The 22,168-nt window shown below is 52.1% G+C and overlaps 1 protein-coding gene across 5 annotated transcripts in view; it reads right to left on the bottom strand.

The window, feature by feature from the left end:
- Positions 1-22,168, bottom strand: part of MIGA2 (mitoguardin 2) — a 37,160-nt gene that overhangs the window by 5,928 nt on the left and 9,064 nt on the right. For 4 of the 5 annotated variants that reach the window (XM_017848293.1, XM_017848294.1, XM_017848296.1 and 1 more), the window contains exons 4-11: positions 20,700-20,812; positions 19,744-19,861; positions 19,283-19,419; positions 7,633-7,750; positions 6,254-6,354; positions 5,560-5,675; positions 3,029-3,101; positions 2,714-2,800 (exon numbers count right to left, since the gene is read on the bottom strand). In XM_017848293.1, the coding sequence (XP_017703782.1) occupies positions 2,714-2,800; positions 3,029-3,101; positions 5,560-5,675; positions 6,254-6,354; positions 7,633-7,750; positions 19,283-19,419; positions 19,744-19,861; positions 20,700-20,812 (863 nt within the window). Of the gene's footprint in view, positions 1-2,052; positions 2,526-2,713; positions 2,801-3,028; positions 3,102-5,559; positions 5,676-6,253; positions 6,355-7,632; positions 7,751-19,282; positions 19,420-19,743; positions 19,862-20,699; positions 20,813-22,168 lie in introns of those variants that run through there. The other variant, XM_017848298.1, reaches the window with a different exon arrangement.

The raw sequence follows: 22,168 nt of genomic DNA, 5'->3' as shown, positions 1-22,168 counted from the left end.
TTAGCCCTCCTTCACTTGTTCACTCACCCTGCTTCCTGGGGAGGCCCATCGACCAAGTTAAGGGCTCAGGCTGGGTCCGGGCCACCTGGCTTCAAATCCAGTCTACCCTTCACATACTCAGTACCCTGGACAAGCCCCCTTCCCTTCCTGGGCTCAGTGTCCTCATCCGCCAAAATTGCAGTGAGGCTCGAATGAACTCTCCGTAGTGAAGAACCACTGAGTACACACTGAGCTCACTGCCAGGTAAACAGCTGCTGCTGGGAGAATATCCGAGGAATGCTGATGCAGTACCTGCCCTATGCCAGGCCCTGGATGGGGCACACACCTGTGCCAGGAGAGTTCTGGCCCTGGCCCTCATGAAGCTAACTGAATAAAGGGGGAGGAAGGACAAGGCAGCCCATGAGCAGGAGGCAGGGTAGTGAGGCCACACCGCCACGGTGAGCCCAAGGGTTCTCTCGGGCTTCAGACGATGAGTCAGGTGATGACCTCCTGGGGACAGAGAAGGCTGGGGGTACTCAGATAACAAGTGACCAAGGAAGGGGGAAGGGAGGGGACAGAGGAAAAGTGGGGTGGGGGTTTCCAGGTACTGGTATATGTCCTACTTCTTAACCTGGGTGCTGGTTATACAGAGTTTGTCTTTCATTAAATCCTATACATAGGCCGGGCCTGGTGGCTCACACCTGTAATCCCAGCACTTTAGGAGGCTGAGGTTGGTGGATCACCTGAGGTCAGGAGTTTGAGACCAGCCTGGCAAACATGGTGAAACCCTGTCTCTACTGAAAATACAAAAATTAGCTGGGTGTGGTGGCGCACGCCTGTAATCCCAGTTACTTGGGAGGGAGACTAAGGCAGGAGAATCACTTGAACCTGGGAGGCAGAGGTTGCAGTGAGTCAAGATCGTGCCACTGTACTCCAGCCTGGACAACACAGAAAGTCGCTGTCTCAAAAAAAAAAAAAAAAAATTCTTACACTTTTGGGTGTTTTGTTTGTTTTGGTTTTGTTTTGTTTTTTTGAGACAGGGTCTCACTCTGTTGACCAGGCTGGAGAGCAGTGGTGCAATCATTGGCTCACTGCAGCCTTGAACTCCTGGCCTCAAGCAATTCTCCCATCTCAGGCTCTCAAGTGCTGGGATTACAAGCGTGAGCCACCATGCCTGGCCAAATCCTATACTTTTTACACTCACTACTATGTGTATTTCACAATAAAGTTTAAAAAAAAAAAAAAAAAGATTGAGGACAGGTGTGGTGGCTCACATCTGTAATCCCAGCACTTTGGGAGGCCAAGGAGGGTGGATCACCTGAGATCAGGAGTTTGAGATCAGCCTGGGCAACATAGCAAAACCCTGTCTCTACGAAAAATACAAAAATTAGCCAGCCGCAGTGACGCATGCCTGTAACCCCAGCTACTAAGGAGGTTGAGGTAGGAGGATCACTTGAGCCTGGGAGGTGGAGGTTGCAGTAAGACGAGATCGTGCCATTGCACTCCAGCCTGGGTGGCAGGAGTGAAACCCTGCCTCAAAAAAAAAAAAAAAGAAAAACAAGATTGCGCAACAGTGTTCCTGGCGCAGAGACCAGCATATGCAAAGCCCAGATCAGGCAGCAAGTCTGGTGCACTAGAAGCAGACCCTTCAGCTGGACAGGACGAAGCTCACGGGGCAGCAAACCACCAAACAGAGCTTGGCCTTCAGCCCAAGGGCAGCAGGCGCAAGCGAGGGTTGTAGGTAGCTGGCTAGTGAGGTTAGATGTGTGTTTTAGAATCATCTGTCCGGGCCGGGTGTGGTGGCTCAAGCCTGTAATCCTAGCACTTTGGGAGGCCGAGACGGGCGGATCACTAGGTCAGGAGATGGAGACCATCCTGGCTAACACGGTGAAACCCCGTCTCTACTAAAATACAAAACTAGCCAGGCGAGGTGGCGGGCGCCTGTAGTCCCAGCTACTTGGGAGGCTGAGGCAGGAGAATGGCGTAAACCCGGGAGGCGGAGCTTGCAGTGAGCTGAGATCCGGCCACTGCACTCCAGCCTGGGCGACAGAGCGAGATTCCGCCTCAAAAAAAAAATAATAATAATAATAATCTGTCCGACCTGTTCATAAAACTTTGCTCAAACCCGTTAAGGAAAACAAAAAAGACGAGTAACCAATCATCAGAAAAATTCTGCAACCTCATCATTAATTAGAGATGCAAGGAAACAGCCTTATTTGCTGGCAGCGATGTAAGTTGTGAAAGCCTTTTGGAGGGCATACTAGCAATATCTGCCGGGCTTCTAAATGTCAAGGACCCAGAAATGTCATATCCAGGGCTTTGCCACACAGAAAACCTCACAAGAGAGCTGTATAAGGAAGATTACAGTAGTGACGTCTGTGATGGTGAACATCAGACAGCCTAGGTGTCCATCCGTCAGGCAATGGAGGCTTCGTGTGGCGCGCTCCACGCAATGGGACACTCCACAGTCGGGGAAAACCCCTCCCAGTGCTGGCATGGAGAGAAGGACACCCAGGACACCACATGCCGCTACGCTCCAGAGTAAACTGCGGGATGGTAAGTAGGGCACAAAGACTTAGAAACGGAATAACAACATCCATGGTTGCAGAGTCTACAGCACGGAGTAGGAGGAACACATATCAGCCTGTGCACAGGGGTTCTGGCAGATGGGGTTCAGGGGGACCCTCGGTGGTTTGCATTTTATAATTTGCCCCCCTACCCCACTCCCTGCTACCTTCTCAGCCTTGGTCATCAGGCCTGTCACCATCTGTCGGCCCACTTTCCCGAAGAAAAGCTGGTTACTCTTATCTTCCAGAAGCCCCTAGGGAAGGAGGAAGGGAGGGGAGTGAGCTGCCAGGCATGGCAATCCCTCCAAGCCCACGGAGAGGGCCACAGAAGAGGCCGAGTAGGTGGCCCACCTGCCACACAGGAGCCCAGTGTGGGAGCAGGCCTGGCCAGGGACCAGGAAGCCATGTACATGCCAGATAGCCACGGCCAGCCTGACTACCCCTTGCCTCCCAACCCCGAGGAAGCCCCAGGCCACACCCACCTCAAAGGCCTGCCGCACACAGTGCAGCTTGGCCAGAAAGTCCTGGTCGCTGTAGCAGCCCAGCAGCTCCGTCCTGAGGGGAGGACAGACGGCGTCACACAACCCGGTCCCTGCCCAGCGATGCCCCGGGGGGTCAGGTGGCACCTGGGTGGGGAGGTGGGAGGCTCTGGCTCCAGCCCTGGCCCTGCCTCAGCCCAGCAGTGTGGCCTTTGGCTGGTGCCTGCCTCCCTCGAGGCTTTGGTCTTCCCAGGCCAAAGGACGAGGCTGCCTAGATGATCTCTGAGGACGTATCAGCCTCTAAGGCACTGGGTACAGAGATGACCAAGGCCTCCTTAGGCCACAACCAGCCCCACACTTCACTGGCAAAGAACCAAAATGGCCAAACTGCCTCCTGACGGCAGATGTGGCGGATCACCCGGATCACTTCAGCCAGTGTCTGATTCATTTCTGGTCGGTGAACTTTTTTATTTTTTTTGAGATAGTCTGTCGCCCAGGCTGGAGTGTGGTGGCGCGATCTCGGCTCACTAAAAGCTCTGCCTCCGGGTTGACGCCATTCTCCTGATTCAGCCTCCCGAGTAGCTGGGACTACAGGCGCCCACTACCACACCTGGCTAATTTTTCTGTATTTTTAGTAGAGACGGGTTTTCACCATGTTAGCCAGGATGGTCTTGATCTCCTGACCTCGTGATCCGCCTACCATGGCCTCCCAAAGTGCTGGGATTACAGGTGTGAGCCACCATGCCCGGCGAACTTTTTTTTTTTTTTAGACAGAGTCTCATTCTGTCGCTCAGGCTGGAGTGCAATGGTACAATCTCAGCTCACTGCAACCTCTGCCTCCCAGGTTCAAGTAATTCTCCTGCCTCAGCCTCCCGAGTAGCTGGGATTACAGGCATGCACCACCACGCCTGGCTAATTTTTGTATTTTTAGTAGAGACGGGGTTTCACCATGTTAACCAGGTTGGTCTTGAACTCCTGACCTCAAGTGATCTGCCTGTTTCTGCCTCCCAAAGTGCTGGGATTACAGGCATGAGCCACAGCGCCCAGCTCAGCTATTTTTTTTTTTTTTGAGGATGGAGTCTTGCTCTGTTGCCCAGGCTGGAGTGCAGTGGCAGATCTCCACTCACTGGCAACCTCTCCCTCCTGGGTTCAAGCGATCCTCCTAGGTCTCAGCCTCCTAAGTAGCTGGGACTACAGGTATGTGCCACCACGCCAGCTAATTTTTATTTTTTAGGTAGAGATGGGGTTTACACCATATTTGGCCAGGTTGGTCTCAAACTCCTGACCTCAGGTGAATCTGCCTGCCTCGAACCCTCCAAAGTACTGTGGATTATAAGCATGGTCACCCTGCCCAGCTCCAGATTAACTTTTAAACATATATACTGAAATCTGCAAGCCATGGACCAAAAAGCCAAGTTCTCAGGCCGGGCGCGGAGGCTCATGCCTGCAGACATAGCACTTTGGAGGCCGAGGCAGGTGGATAACTTGGGGTCAGGAGTTTGAGACCAGTCTGGCCAACCACAGTGAAACCCCATCTCTACTAAAAAAATAAAATAAAATAAAAAATAAAAAAATAAAAAAAAATTCAAGTTCTCAGTCTCTTATCATACAAAAAATTAATATAAGATGGTGGGCCGGGCGCGGTGGCTCAAGGCCTGTAATCCCAGCACTTTGGGAGGCCGAGGCGGGCGGATCACGAGGTCAGGAGATCGAGACCATCCTGGCTAACACGGTGAAACCCCGTCTCTACTAAAATACAAAAACTAGCCGGGCGAGGTGGCGGGCGCCTGTAGTCCCAGCTACTCGGGAGGCTGAGGCGGGAGAATGGCGGGAACCCGGGAGGCGGAGCTTGCAGTGAGCCGAGATCGCGCCACTGCACTCCAGCCTGGGCGACAGAGCGAGACTCCGTCTCAAAAAAAAAAAAAAAAAAAAAGATGGTGATGAGGCCTAAATATAACCACAGACAAGGAAACTGAGGCTAAGAGAAGTTAAGTGACTTGTTCAGGGTGGCAGAATTTGGAGGGAGTCTGGGCCTGTCTGTCCCCACAGCCTGGGTTCCTGACCTCTCCTACGGAGGGGCTGGGTCCAGACACTGCACTTAGAGCCAGTGCCCCCTGTGTGGCTGTGGCTGTAACCCCCCGAGAATTTACTTTTGTTCTTATATGGAATACTTGGTAAATCTGCGTCTTATCCTTATGCCGGGACCACGCTAATCTCTGTATCATTCCAATTTTTTTTAGTGTATGTGCTGTAGAAGCAAACACCCTCTTAGAATTTAGAAAAGGTAGTAACTATTGTTCTTTATTAATTATGTTCATTTGTTACTGTCATTATTGGTACGAGACCTGCCAGTATGGGTCCATCCAGGCCCTCTGCAGCTGGGGGAGGCGCTGTCACCAGCTCACCATGGCGCTCAGGCAGCCTGGACTCACTCAGGCCGAGTCCTCGCCAAGCACCGCTGGCTTCTCCGCCTCCCGTAAGGGCCAGGATCACCCACCACCTCCTGCTCCCTCCCTCCCTCCACACCCGCTCACCTGAGGGTCCGGCAGAGCACTTTCCCCTCCTTCACCAGCTGCAGGGCCTCCTCGTAGGCAGCAGCGGGTCTGGAGAGTGGGATCGGGTAATCCCCGGTCTGCAGGGACTCAAAGAGCTGGGGGAGGGTGCAGAGGAAGAGACCGGGGAGCCCGTGTGAGCAGCACACCACAGCGCGAGCGCACCTGCCTGTTGGTTGGCCACAGCGGCCACCCCAGGGGCCTGCCCACTGCTAACCTCTCTGAGGGGATGTCAGAGGAAACACTGGCCAGGAGGCCCCAGTTCGAGCCGAGCTCCAGCCCTCAGCATCCCCATCTCCAGGGGTCCTTCCCAAAAAGGCCATCTAAAGGACACAAAGCGCACGTCCTCCAGTCCCAGGGAAGGACACAGTGCCTGATCCATGTGCCCATGGCAGGAGACTGAGGCCAAGCAATGGGCACAGCGGCCTGGAGAAGTGCCAGCACGGGCTGGAGCCCTTCGGGACAGAACCCCTGCTCTCACCCACAGGACAACGGCCCCTGATTTCTCAGCACCCCCCATCTCCAACAGCTTCGAGGAGGCCCGTGAGAGCGTCCAAATTCTGCTCCCGTCGGAGAAAATGCCTCCAGTTTCCCATGACCCAGTGCTGGCCCCGTGGGCCTGCAGAGGAGGCCCAGCCTTCACCCCACCCCAGGCTTGGTCCCTACCCCCAGTCACCTCGGTGGCAGAGAAGAAGGAATCCTCTGAAGTCAGGCTGTCCTCATCGTCTGCCCGCAGCCGCAGTGAGCCCTCGGTCAGGGGCAGCATGAGGGTCCTCTCTGGGAAGAGCAGCAAGAGAGAGCGGGCTGAGACTCCAGCACGGTGCTCGGCTGGAATCCCGGTACACAAAGCCCCCCACCAGGCCCAGGGGAGGCGTCGTCCGGGACCTGTGATTCCCACGCTCAGTGGCAAAGCTCTGACATGCCAAGCGCTTCTGCATGAAGACAGTGGACTCCTCGTCTCAGTGAGTGGCCTCCTTCAATACCCACGACATCCTCGGAGGTTATCAGCCTCAGGTGTGAGCCCTCGGCTGGTGAGCAGCTCTGCCAAGCTCACAGGTTGCACCGCTGGACCTGAGACCCGAAGGCCCCCAAGCTCTGCAGGGGGAGGACCTTGTACTGTGTGGCCCCGGGGAAATCGCCTCTCTCCTCTGACACGCTGAAACTCAGCCATTGATACCAAGGGCTCAAGCGAGTCCACAGCCACTAACCTGGAGTTCCTCTCCCTGCTTGCCCAAGGGCTGAGGGGTGTGGACCTCCAAGGGTGCTCAGGAAAGGATTGTCAAGCAAGGAAGCAAAGGCCACAGACCTGCAGTGGGCCGTCCTAAAGGTCCCCCAGTCCTTTCTGCCATGTAGCGAGGCCACAGGAGGCAGATTCCTCCAACAGGGAAGCCACACCCAGAGCACGTGGGGAGAAGCCAGGGCAGGGTGCGTGGCTCAGCCGACCCACTCCGGTTCTGTGTCCCCACTGGCAGAGCCAGGGAGCCAGACCCTCGGGAGTCTGAGGGTCCCACAGGGCTGAGTGCACAGGGAGGGGCCGGGGTGTCATTCACCGCAGGATCTGAAGAGGACAGTGGCTGTTTGGCAGAACAACTTGGTTCCCCCTCAGCATGTCACATCATTTCACCTCAACACACTCAACAACAGAACTTCTGTCCTTGGCCATTGGCCTGCTCAGAGTGAACCTCCTGTGAGTCACCCCATCCACCCACCCAGTTTGAGCCACGGGAAGGGACTCAAAGTGGAGGCCTGGGAGAGCCATCAGGGAGATGCTGCCACATGAACCCCAAGGCTGCACCCAAGGGCATGGAGCCAGGTGCACTCGCTGGGGACTCCCGGGGCCTCACCTCAGCTCTGCTCCAGCCTGCCATGGAGAAGGGAACACCTCAGTTTCCCCATCTGTGCCATAAGGTGCTGGATCACGTGAAGTGGGAGAGCCCTGGGGATTCTAATTCATCAGATGCACTGAGAGAACCACGCCCCAGTTCTCGCACCTTCTCCTCACCTCCATCCCTGCCACCCTCCACGTCCACCCCGCCTGCGCTGGGCCCAGCTCACCAAGGTCTAGCAGCATGCTGTCTGCGGGGAAGGTGGAGCCGAACTCCTCCTGCAGATGGTAGGCGCGGTGCAGCAGGGACTCCAGCTTCTCTGCAAACTCCTTCCGCTGTGACTCTGGCTGCCATAAAAACAAGGACCCTCAACCCAGACCCTCAAAGCTCCCAGTGAAAATGGCCCCTTCCCTCACCCCTAGGTCCCTGGGGAAAGAGGAGGAGCTCTAGGACCCAGCAGCTAAGCCCACAGGCTCCAGATCATCACTGCTCGATGGAGGAGCCAACAGCCACGTGTGGCAGCTGAGCACTGGAAACCTGGAGAGTCCCAGAATGTAAAACGCACAACAGATTTCAAACACGGTACCAAAAAGCATAGACTGTCCCAGGAATCTTTCTGTCCCAGGAATCTTTTCTGTTGATTACATGCTGAAATGATCACATACTGGATATACCAGGTTACATAAAGTACAGATGACCCTTAAAAATTGTGGACTTAGGTTGCTGGGCACGGTGGCTCACGCCTGTAATCCCAGCACTTTGGGAGGCCGAGGTGGGCGGATCACAAGGTCAGGAGTTCGAGACCAACCTGACCAACACATTGAAACCCTGTCTCTACTAAAAATACAAAAATTAGCTGGGCATGGTGGCGCACGCCTATAATCCCAGCTACTCAGGAGGCTGAGGCAGGAGAATCGCTTGAACTTGGCAGGCAGAGGTTGCAGCGAGCAGTGAGCTGAGATCGCACCGTTGCACTCTAGCCTGGGCAACAGCACGAGATTGTCTCAAAAAAAAAAAAAGAAAGAAAATTGTGGACTTAGGGTAACTTACTCCCCCTATGCCCACATAGTTGCAGATCTACATAAAAACCTTTTCTTTTTTTTTTTTTGAGACAGAGTCTCGTTCTGTCACCCAACCCGCAGTGCAGTGGCACAATCACATCTAGCCACAGCCACAATCTCCTGAGTTCAAGTGATCCTCCCATCTCTGCCTCCCTAGTGGCTAGGACTACAGGCATACATCACCATACCTGGCTAACTTCTGTGTATTTTTGGTAGATACAGGGTTTTGCCACATTGCCCAGGCTGGTTTCAAACTTATGGGTTCAAGCAATCCTCCTGACTACCTCCCAAAGTGCTGGGATTAGAGGTGTGAGCCACCGCGCCTGGCCCACATATAATTTTGACCCCTCTAAGAGTAGAGGGAGTTATTAGTAGGTTATTAACTACTAATAACCTATTGTTGACCATAAGTCTTACTGAGAACATAGTCGATTAACACATATTTTGTACGTTCTATGCATTATATTCTGTATCTTTACACCAAACTAAGCCAGAGAAAAGAAAATTTTATGAAATAAATCATAAGGGCCAGGCGTGGTGGCTCATGCCTGTAATCCCAGTACTTTGCCAGGCCGAGGCGGACAGATCACGAGGTCACGAGGTCAGGAGATTGAGACCATCCTGGCTAACACAGTGAAACCCCGTCTCTACTGAAAATAAAAAAAATTAGCCAGGCGTGGTGGCGGGCACCCGTAGACCCAGCTACTCAAGAGGCTGAGGCAGGAGAATGGTGTGAACCCGGGAGGAAGGAGGATCCCTTGAGCCCAGAAGTTTGAGACCAGCCTAGGCAACATGGAAAGACTCCATCTCTACAAAAAATACAAAAATTAGGCCAGCGTGGTGGCACGTGCCTGTAGTCCCAGCTACTCAGGAGGCTGAGGTAGGAGGATCACATGAGCCCAGGGAGGTTGAGGTTGCAGAGAGTCTTAATGGCGCCACTGCACTCCAGCCTGGGTGACAGAGCGAGACTCTGTCTCAAAAAAAATAAATAAATAAACGAAAGAAAATCACTGGGTCAGGCACAATGGCTCATACCAGTAATCCCAGCACTGTGGGAGACCGAGACAGGTGAATCACTTGGGCCCAGGAGGTTAAGATCAGCATTGGCAACACAGCAAAACCAAAAATACAAAAATTAGCCATTTCACAATGTGCTCTCAAAATAAATAAATAAAAGATTAAAATTTAAAAATACAACTTGCCAGGCACGGTGGCTCAAGCCTGTAATCCCAGCACTTTGGGAGGCCGAGACAGGCGGATAACTAGGTCAGGAGATGGAGACCATCCTGGCTAACACGGTGAAACCCCGTCTCTACTAAAAAATACAAAAAACTAGCCGGGCGAGGTGGCCAGCACCTGTAGTCCCAGCTACTAGGGAGGCTGAGGCAGGAGAATGGCGTAAACCCGGGAGGCGGAGCTTGCAGTGAGCTGAGATCAGGCCACTGCACTCCAGCCTGGGCGACAGAGCCAGACTCCGTCTCAGAAAAAAAAAAAAAAAAAATACAACTAAAAGCCAGGTGTGGTGGCTCACACCTGTAATTCCAGTACTTTGGGAGGCCGAGGCAGGCGTATCACCTGAGGTCAGGAGTTTGAGACCAGCCTGGCCAACATGCCGAAACCCCATCTCTACTAAAAATACAAAACTTAGCCAGGCATGGTGGCGCATGCCTGTAATACCAGCTACACGGGAGGCTGAGGCAGGAGAATCATTTGAACCCGGGAGGTGGAGGTTGCAGTGAGCCAATTGCGTGCCATTGCACTCCAGCCTGAGCAACAAGAGTGAAACTCTGTCTCCAAACGTATATATATATATTTTGTTTGTTTGTTTGTTTGTTTTTTAATTTTAAAAAAGAAAATAATTGAGGAGAAAGGATATCTGCCTGAATAGGTTTCTAATGCAGATGAAAGTGCCCTATTCTGGAAAAAAATGCCACAAAGGACATTTATTAGTAAGGAAGAGAAGTGAGCACTAGGATTTAAGGCAGGAAGGAATAGACTAACTCTACTGTTTTGTGCAAATGCAGTCAGGATTTTCATCAGGACTGTCCTTTCTTTTTCTTCTTTTTTGAGATGGGGTCTCGTTCTGTTGCCCAGGCTGGAATGCAGTGGCGTGATCTCGGCTCACTGCCACTTCCAACTCCCAGGTTCAGTCAATTCTCCCACCTCACCCTCCTAAGTAGTTGGGACCACAGGCACGCACCACCACACCCAGCTAATTTTTATATTTTTTGTAGAGATAGCGTTTCACCATATTGCCCAGGCTGGTCTTGAACTCCTGAGCTCGGCTGGACGCAGTGGCTCACGCCTGTAATCCCAGCACTCTGGGGAGCCACGGCGGGCAGATCACTTGAGGTCAGGAGTTTGAGACCAGCCTGGTCTATTTGGTAAAATCCCATCTCTACTAAAAGCACAAAAATTAGCTGGGCTTGGTGATGTGCACCTGTAATTCCAGCTGCTTGGGAGACTGAGGCAGGAGAATCGCTTGAACCCAGGAAGTAGAGGTAGCAGTAAGCCAAGATTGCACCACTGCACTCCAGCCTGGGCAACAGAGCAAGAATCCGTCTCAAAAAAAAAAAAAAAGTAATTATTACAATATTTATTCTAAGAGTTACACTTACTGGTGGCCACCATGGGCCAGTCTTGTGTGAAGTGCGTTGCCTACTGTAGTTCTATTAAGTCATCCCTGAGATCTTAGGAGAAAGACATTCTTATTTCCCTTGACAGATAAAGAAACCAAGACAAGGCTCAGAACGGGGAAATTATTTCCCTGAGGTCACAGTGTGGAACTAGTGGTGCCACACACTGAGACATACTGAATCCAGGTGTGTGTGGCTCTAGAGCAGTGCTGTCCAGTGGAAAGCCACACACAACATTTAATGGTTTTTTTTGTTTGTTTTTTTTAGATGGAGTTTCACTCTTGTCAGCCCAGGCTGGAGTGCAATGGCACAATCTCAGCTCACCGCAACCTCCGCCTCCCAGGTTCAAGTAATTCTCCTGCCTCAGCCTCCTGAGTAGCTGGGACTACAGGCGTGCGCCACCATGCCCGGCTAATTTTTGTATTTTAGTAGAGATGGGGTTTCACCATCTTGGCCAGGCTGGTCTCGAACTCCTGACCTCATGGTCCACCCGCCTCGGCCTCTCAAAGTGCTGGGATTACAGGCGTGAGCCACCACGCCCGGTCAACATTTAATGTTTTCTACAGACCACAATAAATAGCACAAAGTAATGGGCAAAATTAATTTTAATAATACACATGACCCTTGAACGACATAGGGTTTTTTTTTTTGTTTGAGACAGGGTCTTGCTCTGTGGCCCAGGCTAGAGTGCAGTGATGAGATCACGGGCTCAGGCGATCCTCCCAACTCAGCCTCCTAAGTAGCTGGGGATACAGGTGCCCACCACCACACCCGGCAAATATTTTTGTATTTATTGTAGAGACAGGATCTCACCATGTTGCCCAGGGTGGTCTTGAATTCCTAGACTCAAGTGATGCTCCCACCTTGGTCTCCTAAGGTGTTGGGACTACAGGTATGAGCCACTGCGCCCGGCCAGATTTTTTTCAATAAATATATAGGATAATTTTTTGGAAATTTATGACAAATTGAAAACCTCAGAGATGAACCCCTTAGCCTAGAGATACTGAAAAAATTATGAAAAAGATATGTAACGAACAATAAAATATATGTAGATAATCGTCTTTACCATTTACTACCATAAAATATACACAAATTTGGCCGGGGCGCGGTGCTCAAGCCTGGTAAATCCCAGCACTTTGGGAGGGCGAGACGGGCGGACCACGAGGTCAGAGATCGAGACCATCCTGGCTCTTGGTTAACATGGTGAATCCCCGTCTCTACTAAAAAATAACAAAAACTAGCGCTCCCCTGGTGACGGTGGCGGGCGGCCTGTTAGTCCCAGTACTCGGGAGGGCTGGAGTCAGGAGAATGGCGTAAACCCGGGAGGCGGAGCTTGCAGTGAGCTGAGATCCGGCCACTGCACTCCAGCCCGGGCGGACAGAGCGAGGACTCCGTCTCAAAAAAAAAAAAAAAAAAAAAAAAAAAAAAAAAAAAATATATATATAATATATATATATATATATATATACACAAATTGGCTGGGCGCAGCAGCTTTCACCTGTAATCCCAGCACTTTGGGAGGCTGAGGCGGGAGAATCACATGAACCCTGGAGGCAGAGGTTGCAGTGATCTGAGACCACACCATTGCACTCTAGCCTGGGCAACAAGAGTGAAACTGTCTCAGGAAAAAAAAAAAAAAGGCCGGGCGCAGTGGCTCACGCCTATAATTCCAGCACTTTGGGAGGCCGAGGTGGGTGGATCATGAGATCAGGAGTTCAAGACCATCCTACCAACATGGTAAAACCCCGCCTCTACTAAAAATACAAAAATTAGCTGGGCACGGTTGTGCCTGTAATCCCAGCTACTCGGGAGGCTGAGGTAGGAGAATCGCTTGAACCCAGGAGGCGGAGGTTGCAGTGTGCTGAGATCCCGCCACTGCACTCCAGCCTGGTGACAGAGCGAGACACCATCTCAAAAAAAAAAAAAAAAGAGTGCGCAGCATCCTGTGGCCTTGATGACCTTGTCGCTACCCTTGGGCCACCAGGCCAGGGGAGGGAAGAGGGGGCATTCCTCCCTGAACCCCAGGAGCTTCTGGGCTGAGCGCTGAGGGGAGGCATGAGCCAACCCCACTCTGTTTTACACAAAGGCTGCCAGAGCCTGCAACTACCTGTAACTGGACCCGCGGGGTGAAGATGAGGGCTGAGGGTGCTGGAGAGCAACAGTCAGAAGAGCTTGGAAAGGGATGGAAATGATGGAAATGGCAGCCATGCACTGAGTGCCACCTGGGGCCAGGTGCCTCATTGTTCAGTCTCACAGTGTCCCTCTGAGGACAGGATTACTAGGACCCCATTTCACAGGTCAAACTCAAGGTTAAGTGGTCCACATGACCAGCAAGAGCCTGGCAGAGCTGGGATGCAGCCCCAGGCCCACAGGACCCTTTGCTCGGTTCTCCCGCAGGCCCCGGACGCGCCCTGTGTGACCAGCAGAGACTTGTAGTTTTGGCACAAATCTGTGTCTCTGTGAAATGGTCTCAAGTAAGGTAATGGTTTTTTTTTTTTTTTTTTGAGATAGAGTCTCGATCTGTCGCCAGGCTGCAGTGCTGTGTCGCCATCTCGGCACACTATAGCCTCTGAATCCCTGTTTCAAGTGATTCTCCTGCCTCAGCCTCCCAAGTAGCTGGGATTACAGGCACACGCCACCATGCCCAGCTAATTTTTGTATTTTTATTAGAGATGGGGTTTCACCATGTTGGTCAGTATGGTCTCCATCTCCTGACCTCGTGATCCACCCACCTTGGCCTCCCAAAGTGCTGGGATTACAGGTGTGAGCTACCACGCGCGGCCAGGGTAATGGTTCTTAGATGTGACACCAGACGCACACTCAACAAAAGGAAAAAACAGATAACACTGACCCTCAAAAAACTTTTGTGCTTCCGGGGGCACCAGCAAAAAAGTGAGGCCAGGGGCAGTGGCTCACGCCTGCAACCCCAGCACTTTGGGAGGCCAAGGCGGGCAGATCACCTGGGGTTGGGAGTTCGAGACCAGCCCGGCCAACATGGTGAAACCCTGTCTCTACTAAAAATACAGAAGTTAGCTGGGCATGGTGGCAGGTGCCTGTAATCCCAGATTATAAGGAGACTGAGGCGGGAGAATCACTTGAACCTGGGAGGCAGAGGCTGCAGTGAGCTGAGATCACCCCACTGCACTCCAGCCTAGGTGACAGAGCAAGACTCTATTTCAAAATAAATAAATAAATACGGAATAAAAAATAAATAAACAAATAAAAGTGAAAAGACAACTCACAGGATAACAAAAAATACAGAAAATATCTGCAACCGCATCTGATAAGGGGCTTTCTCCACAATATGAGAAACCCTTAGAACTTTATAAAAGCACAAGCAACTCAATTACAAAAGAAGGCATCGGAATAGACATTCCTCCGAATAAGATGTAATAATGGATAAGAAGGGAAAAGACGCTCAACATCCTTAGCCATCAGAAAAAAGCAAATCAAAACAATGAGAAGCCACCTACACCCGCCAAGATGGGGATAACCAAAAAGACAGGAACAAGTGGTGGTGAACATGTGGAGAAAAGGGAACCCTCATGGGCTGCTGATGAGAACAAAAAACAGTGCAGTCACTTTGAAAACAGTTTGGTGGTTCCTTAAAAAGTTAAACATGGAGGCTGGGCGTGGTAGCTCATACCTGTAATCCCAGCACTTTGGGAGGCCAAGGTGGGTGGATCATCTGAGGTCAGGAGTTCGAGACCAGCCTGGCTAACATGGTGAAACCCCATCTCCACTAAAAATACAGAAATTAGGCTGGGTGTGGTGGCTCATGCCTGTAATTCCAGCACTTTGGGGGGCTGAGGTGGGCGGATCACAAGGTCAGGAGATTGAGACCATCCTGGCTAACACGGTGAAACCCTGTCTCCACTAAAAATGCAAAAAATTAGCTGGGCGTGGTGGCGGGCGCCTGTAGTCCCAGCTACTCGGGAGGCTGAGGCAGGAGAATGGCGTGAACCCAGGAGGCGGAGCTTGCAGTGAGCCAAGATTGCGCCACTGCACTCCAGCCTGGGCGACAGAGTGAGACTCCGTCTCAAAAAAAAATACAAAAATTAGCCAGGTGTGGTGGCGCACGCCTGTCATCCCAGCTACTTAGGAGGCTGAGGCGGGAGAATTGTTTGAACCTGGGAGGTGGAGCCGAGATTGCGCCACTGCATGCCAGCCAGGGCGACAGAGCGAGACTCCATCTTAAAAAAAAAGTTAAACATGGAGTTATCATGTGACCCCGCAGTTTCACTCCTAGGTATATACCCAAGAGAAATGAAAACAAATATCCACACCAAAACCTGTAATGAATGTTCATAGCAGCGTTATTCATAGGAGTCAAAAAATGGAAGCAACCCAAATATCTACCAACTAATGAACAAATAAACAAAATGTGGTCCATCTATACAACAGAAACAAAACAGTGATTCACGCTGCAACACGGATAAACCTTGGAAACATCCTGCTATGTGAAGGGAGGCAGTCACAAAAGGCCACATATTCTGTGATCCCATTTCTAGAAACGTCCAGGACAGGCAAATCCAGATGTAGAGAAAATAGATTTGTGGTTGCCTAGAGCTGGGGGGAAATGAAGGGATGTGAAGGAAACGGCCAAAGTACATGGGGTTTCTTTGTTGTTGTTGAGACACCGTCTCACTCTGTTGCAGAACCTGGAATGCAGTGGCACAATCATGGCTCACTGTAGTCTTGGCCTTCCGGGCTCAAGGGATCCTATAGCCTCAGCCTCCTGAATAGCTGGGCCTACAGGTGTGCGCCACCATACCCAGCTAACTTCTTAATTTTTTGCAGAGATGGGGGTCTCACTATGCTGCCCAGGCTGGTCTTGAATTTCTGGGCTCAAGAAATTTTCCTCCACCTGGGCCTTCCAAAGCACTGAGATTACAGGTATGAGCCACCATGCCGGACCAGAGGTTTCTTTTCGGGATGATAAAAATGCTCCAGAATTGATTGTGATAATAGATACACAATTTTGTGAATATACCAAAAGCCACTCAATTGTCCAGTTTAAATGCTACGTGAATTATATCTTTTCTTTTTCTTTTTGTAGAGACAGGGCTGCCCAAGCTGGACTGCACTGGCACCATCATAGCTCACTGCAGCCTTGAACTCCTGGGCTCAGGTGATCCTCCCACCTCAGCCTCCCGAGTAGCTGGGACCATAGGAACATGCCACGACACCCAGCTAATTGGTCACACCACTGCACTCCAGCCTGGGCAGCAGAGTAAGACCCTGTCTCAAAAACAAAATATTTTTTTGAGACAGAGTCTCACTATGTTGCCCAGGCTGGTCATGAACTTCTCCCTCACTGACTCAAACAATCCTCCTACCTCAGCCTTCCAAAATATTGGGATTGTAAGTGTAAGCCACTGTGCCCAGCCTATATTTCAACAAAACTGTTTAAAAATCATAGCAATAGGCTGTGCGCAGTGGCTCATGCCTGTAATCCCAGCACTTTGCGAGGCTGAGGCAGGCAGATCACCTGAGGTCAGGAGATAGAAACCAGCCTGGCCAACATGGTGAAACCTCATCTCTACTAAAAATACAAAAAAATTAGCCAGGTGTGGTGGCACATGCCTGTAATCCCAGCTACTCAGGAGGCTGAAGCAGGAGAATCGCTTGAACCTGGGAGGCAGAGGCTGCAGTGAGCCAAGATCACGCCACTGCACTCCAGCCTGGGCAACAAAAGCGAAACTCCATCTCAAAAAAAAAGAAAAAAATTATAGCAATAGATAGAAAAAAATGCCTGGAGGAAGAGAAAGTGGTGATGTCTAGAAGAAGGGTTGTAGGCATCAATGACATGCCAGAGATAATTAACTGAGCACCTACTATGGACCAGGCCTGTACGGCTGGTGCTGGTGCCCCCACAGAGCGCCAGTGTTCCAGGAGGCCGAGGGCCGCACACCGCACAACCATTGAGCTGTCTGATCAGAGTCTGGGCTCAGACTATTTTACACCCCCTTCTCTTTCCTATTTCTGTACTTTTCATCATTTGATAAGGAATATGTAATTGCTTTTACAACAAGGAAAACAATGCAAGTTCTATCATTTTCAAGTTCTATCATTTCAGACATAGTGTTAGCAAAAAATATAATCTGTGAAACAAAGCTGCCTCCCTTGAGTCCCCCTCACTAACACACTCCTACAGGTGCCCATTCCCTGCCCACTCGCAGACAGGACCTGACGCAGCTGCAACTGCAGGCACTCAAGGGTTTGAGTCACTTCAAACCTCAGGTATTTCCCTGACCTTCACATCCTGAGCTCACGCCCCAGCAGGGACAGAGGGTATGGACACCTTCAACTTGTTGCCAGCTGTGCCAGACACAGCCCCACCCTTGTTCTGCAAGCTGTTTCCTAGGTCCCCCTGCCAGCTGGCTCTCGGCCAATGGGAGACACGGGTGGAGGAATGAAGGCAAAGGTGAGGGAGTAGGCAGACAAATCCTCCTTCCTCCTTCTATCTCCGCCACTAGAAGTGGCCACATCCCCTCAAATTCCTGGGCTCAACCGGATCTCCTGCCGCAGCATCCCAGAGTGTTGGGATTACAGGTGTGACGCACCGCGCCCAGCCACAAAATTTTTAATTGTAGCCTTTTAACTTCATTTTCCATTCCTAATATTGAAATAATAAATATTAACTGTAGGCCGAGTGTGGTGGCTCACACCTGTAATCCCACACTTTGGGAGGCAGAGGCGGGTAGATCACGTGAAGTCAGGAGTTCGAGACTGCCCTGGCCAAGATGGTAAAACCTCGTCTCTACTAAAAACACAAAAATTAGCCAGGCATGGTGGCGGACACCTCTGACTCTGGCTTCTCAGGAGGCTGAGACAGGAGAATCGCTTGAACCCAGGAGGTGGAGGCTTCAGTGAGCCAAGATTGTGCCACTGCACTCCAGCCTGGAAAACAGAGTGAGACCACATCTTAAAAATAAATAAATTTGGCCAGGCGCTGTGGCTCACTCCTGTAATCCCAGCATTTTGGGAGGCCGAGGCAGGCGGATCATGAGGTCAGGAGATCGAGACCATCCTGGCTAACACAGTGAAACCCCGTCTCTGCTAAAAAAAAAAAAAAAAAAAATACAAAAAATTAGCCGGGTGTGGTGGCGGGTGCCTGTAGTCCCAGCTACTCAGGAGGCTGAGGCAGGAGAATGGCGTAAACCCAGAAGGCGGAGCTTGCAGTGAGCCGAGATCGCGCCACTGCACTCCAGCCTGGGTGACAGAGCGAGACTCTGTCTCAAAAAAAAAAAATAAAATATGAATAAATAAATACATTCATAAATAAATAAATTAGCTGGGCCCGGTGGCTCACGCCTGTAATCCCAGCACTTTGGGAGGCTGAGGGGGGTGGATCACAAGGCCAAGAGATCAAGACCATCCTGGCCAACATGGTGAAACCCCGTCTTTACTAAAAATACAAAAATTAGCTGGGCGTGGTGGCGTGCACCTGTGTAATCCCAGCTACTCAGGAGGCTGAGGCAGGAGAATCACTTGAACCCAGGAGGTGGAGGTTGCAGTGAACCAAGATTGCACCACTGCTCTCCAGCCTGGGCAACAATGCAAGACTCCATCTCAAAAAAAAACCGCCGAGTGCAGTGGCTCACATCTGTAATCCCAGCACTTTGGGAGGCCAAGAAGGGTGGATCACGAGGTCAAGAGTTCAAGACCAGCCTGGCCAACATGGTGAAACCCCATCTCTACTAAAAATACAAAAATTACCCAAGTGTGGTGGCGGGTGCCTGTAATCCCAGCTACTCAGGAGGCTGAAGCAGGAGAACCACTTGAACCTGGGAGGTGAAGGTTGCAGTGAGCCGAGATCGCACCACTGCAATCCAGCCCGGCAACAGAGCGAGACTCCATTTCAAGAAAAAAAAAAAAAAGACCGGGCAATGCAGCCAGCTCTCAACAGAGGCGTCTTCCCTTCCAGTCTTTCAGGACCGCACGTTGCCCTTCACAGGGGTAAGGTAGGTGTGAGTTTCAGTACGGCTGTTTTTACCGAGCGCCAGGCACCATGCTGAGCACGTGACATGAATTGTCTTGTTTCATGTCATAACACTCACAGAGGGAAATCGGCAGGCCCAGAGGACAGGAGCCTGCCTGCCTCCCAAGGTGTGGCTGCCCCTCTCCTGTGCTGCCAACCTTCTCCCATGGGCGCAGGGGGATGCAGAAGACCACCTACCTCAGACAGTGGCTCTGATGCAGTCTCCGGGTTCCGGAGGCCGTCCCTGGGCGTGGGCGTGCTGCCGCTGTCCCCACGCTGGCCCACGCTCAGTGCCTGCTCCCACTTCTGCAGAGCTTCCTCGAACAGCTCCATGCCTGAGCACAGGTGAGGCAAGAAGGGAGGGACATCTCGACTGTCTCACCCAAGATGGGGCTCAGAACATCAGGGAGGCAGAAGGGCCTTCAAGGGCAAGAACTGGGCGGGGGCGTGTGGCCTGGGCTGCTCAGGTTCCAGGCCTTCTTTCAGACCAGATTTCTTCCTAGACACTGTCCCTTGTTCAGAAATGGCTGGAAATCTCCAATTGGGATTTTGGGCAGGGCAGTGAGGGGCAAAGTGACCTGAGACTGGCCAGGCTCCTAGGAAGGAACTGTTTCTGTCGCCCACCCTGCCCTGGAAGCCGAGGCACCTCCTGCACACACCTTGCATATACAGGCTCTCTGCGTTGCCATCACTGGTGGTCAGAGACTCCTCCATCCCTCTGGCATCCCATGGTCCCGAGCACGCGGCTGTGGGGCTGGATGAGTTCACTGCCACCATCTGGGAGCCAATCAGTGCAAGAACAAAGAGTGAAGCCTTCCTGGGCTCTCTGCAGGGCCCCCCTGAGCCCTCCCCCACTGCCTGACCATGGGCCACACGCCCCCTCCAAATGCCATCCCTGAGCTCATTCCTGGCCACAGCGTCTGCACCCTCAGAATGGCCTGGACCCACAATCTACCTGATGGTGCTTCATAGAAGCCACCAAAGCGGGAAGGAATCCCGAGACCAATGCCCAGCCCAGGAACCTGGGAACCCCGCTGAGCCCTGCTCCTGACTGCTGTATCCACCCCTTACGCCATGGCTCCTCTACCACCTGGACAAGAAGAGAGTACCCATTCTGTGCCAGGGTCCTGCCTCTCATCCACACGAGCGGCTGGCTGCCCAAGGACAAGAACCAGCTCTTGCTTACCCCTGTGCCAGCCTGGCTCAGAGCTGGGACTCTGCTTGCTGGACAAGTGAATGAACCCAAAGCCACAACCCAGAAGAAGCCAAGCTTCTGCCTTATTTATCTCTACACCCCCAGGGCCTGGCAGAGTCCCTGGTATAACGCAGGTGCTTGTCAGTGGCTGATGAATGAATAACCTGCATTTCCACAGGTACGGGTCTCCCCAGGACACCATCCATTTCTCTCCTCTGCACCAGTCTACCTTTCTCCCACCAACACCTGGCACAGTGAGTCATTAGGGACAATCCCTGAAAGCCTGCGTGGGTGGAGGAGTGAGAGAGAGAGAATGAGTGAATGAATGGACTCTACCAGTCCATGAGCTTGCTGAGGGCAGAGTCCTCAGGAGGGTAAGCCTGGACCTGGAGCCCTGGAGCCCCGGCACCTGCTGCTCACCGAGGCCACGCTGTGGGAGGAGCCCGAGTGCTTGCTGGGCTCAATGGAAGAGATGCCACTCAGGGTGTCGTTGCTCTTGCTGCTGGGGCTCTGGACTCTCCGGCTGGAGTATCCTGTGAGGAGCGGAAGAGCAGGCGTCACACAGGCATCCCATGTGGCCTTTATACGGGCTGCTCCCCCTCTGGACCACCTTCCCCTTCTTCCTCATCTGAGAACTGGTCCTGACCTTCTAAGTCAGGGGAACAGAGGGACCCCAAGGGTGTGCACTCAGGAGAACAGTGCAGGGCCCTCTGCATCCTGCTCATGGCCACATCCCTGCCATATCCCTGCCACAGGGCACACAGCCAGGCCGAGGGGAGGAGCCCAGATTTGCCAGATAAGCCGAGAATGAGGTCCACTTGCTTTCCCGCCTCCTTGCTTAGCCTTCTCTGGGCTGTTGATGGAGAGAATGGTTTAGAATTCTCCTCCTTCCAAAAGGGATGTCAGACAACAAATTTTTCCAGGCTGGAGTGCAATGGCTTGATCTCGGCTCACTGCAAGCTCCACCTCCCGGGTTTACGCCATTCTCCTGTTTCAGCCTCCCGAGTAGCTGGGATTACAGGTGCCCGCCATCACGCCCGGCTAATTTTTTGTATTTTTAGTAGAGATGGTGTTTCACCATGTTAGTCAGGATGGTCTCCATCTCCTGACCTCGTGATCCACCAGCCTCAGCCTCCCAAAGTGCTGGGATTACAGGCGTGAGCCACCGCACCCAGCCAAGACAACAACTTTTAAAAATACACAAAACACCGGGCGCGGTGGCTCACGCCTATAATCCCAGCACTTTGGGAGGCCGAGGTGGGGAAGGATTGCTTGAACCCAGGAGTTCAAGACCAGCCTCGGCAACATGGCAAAACCCTGTCTCAACAAAAAATGCAAAAATTAGCCAAGTGTGGTGGCGTGGCCTGCAACCCCAGCTACTTGGGAGGCTGAGGGTGGGGGATCACTTGAGCCTGGGAGGTTGAGGCTGCAGTGGGCCATGATCGTAACACTTCACTCCAGCCTGGAAAGCAGTGTGAGACCCTAAAAATTTTTTTAGGCTGGGCTGGGTGGATCACGTCTGTAATCCTAGCACTTTGGGAGGCCGAGGTGGGTAGATCACTTGAGGTCAGGAGTTTGAGATCAGCCTGGCCAACATGGTAAAACCCCATCTCTAATAAAAATACATAAATTAGCCAGATGTGGTAGTGCATGCCTGTAATCCCAGCTACTCAGGAGGCTGAGGCAGGATAATTGCTTGAACCTGGGAAGCAGAAGTTGCAGTGAGCCAAGACCATGCCACTGCACTCCAGCCTGGGCAACAGAGCAAGAATGTCTCAATAAAATAAATTTTTAAAAAATAAGGCCGGGCGCGGTGGCTCAAGCCTGTAATCCCAGCACTTTGGGAGGCCAAGGCGGGCGGATCACCTGAGGTCGGGAGTTTGAGACCA

The sequence above is a fragment of the Rhinopithecus bieti genome, unplaced genomic scaffold (genome assembly GCF_001698545.2).
Source record: "Rhinopithecus bieti isolate Rb0 unplaced genomic scaffold, ASM169854v2 scaffold_29388, whole genome shotgun sequence".
NCBI classification, from domain to species: domain Eukaryota; kingdom Metazoa; phylum Chordata; class Mammalia; order Primates; family Cercopithecidae; genus Rhinopithecus; species Rhinopithecus bieti.
This window is presented reverse-complemented; position numbering and strand designations above follow the sequence as displayed.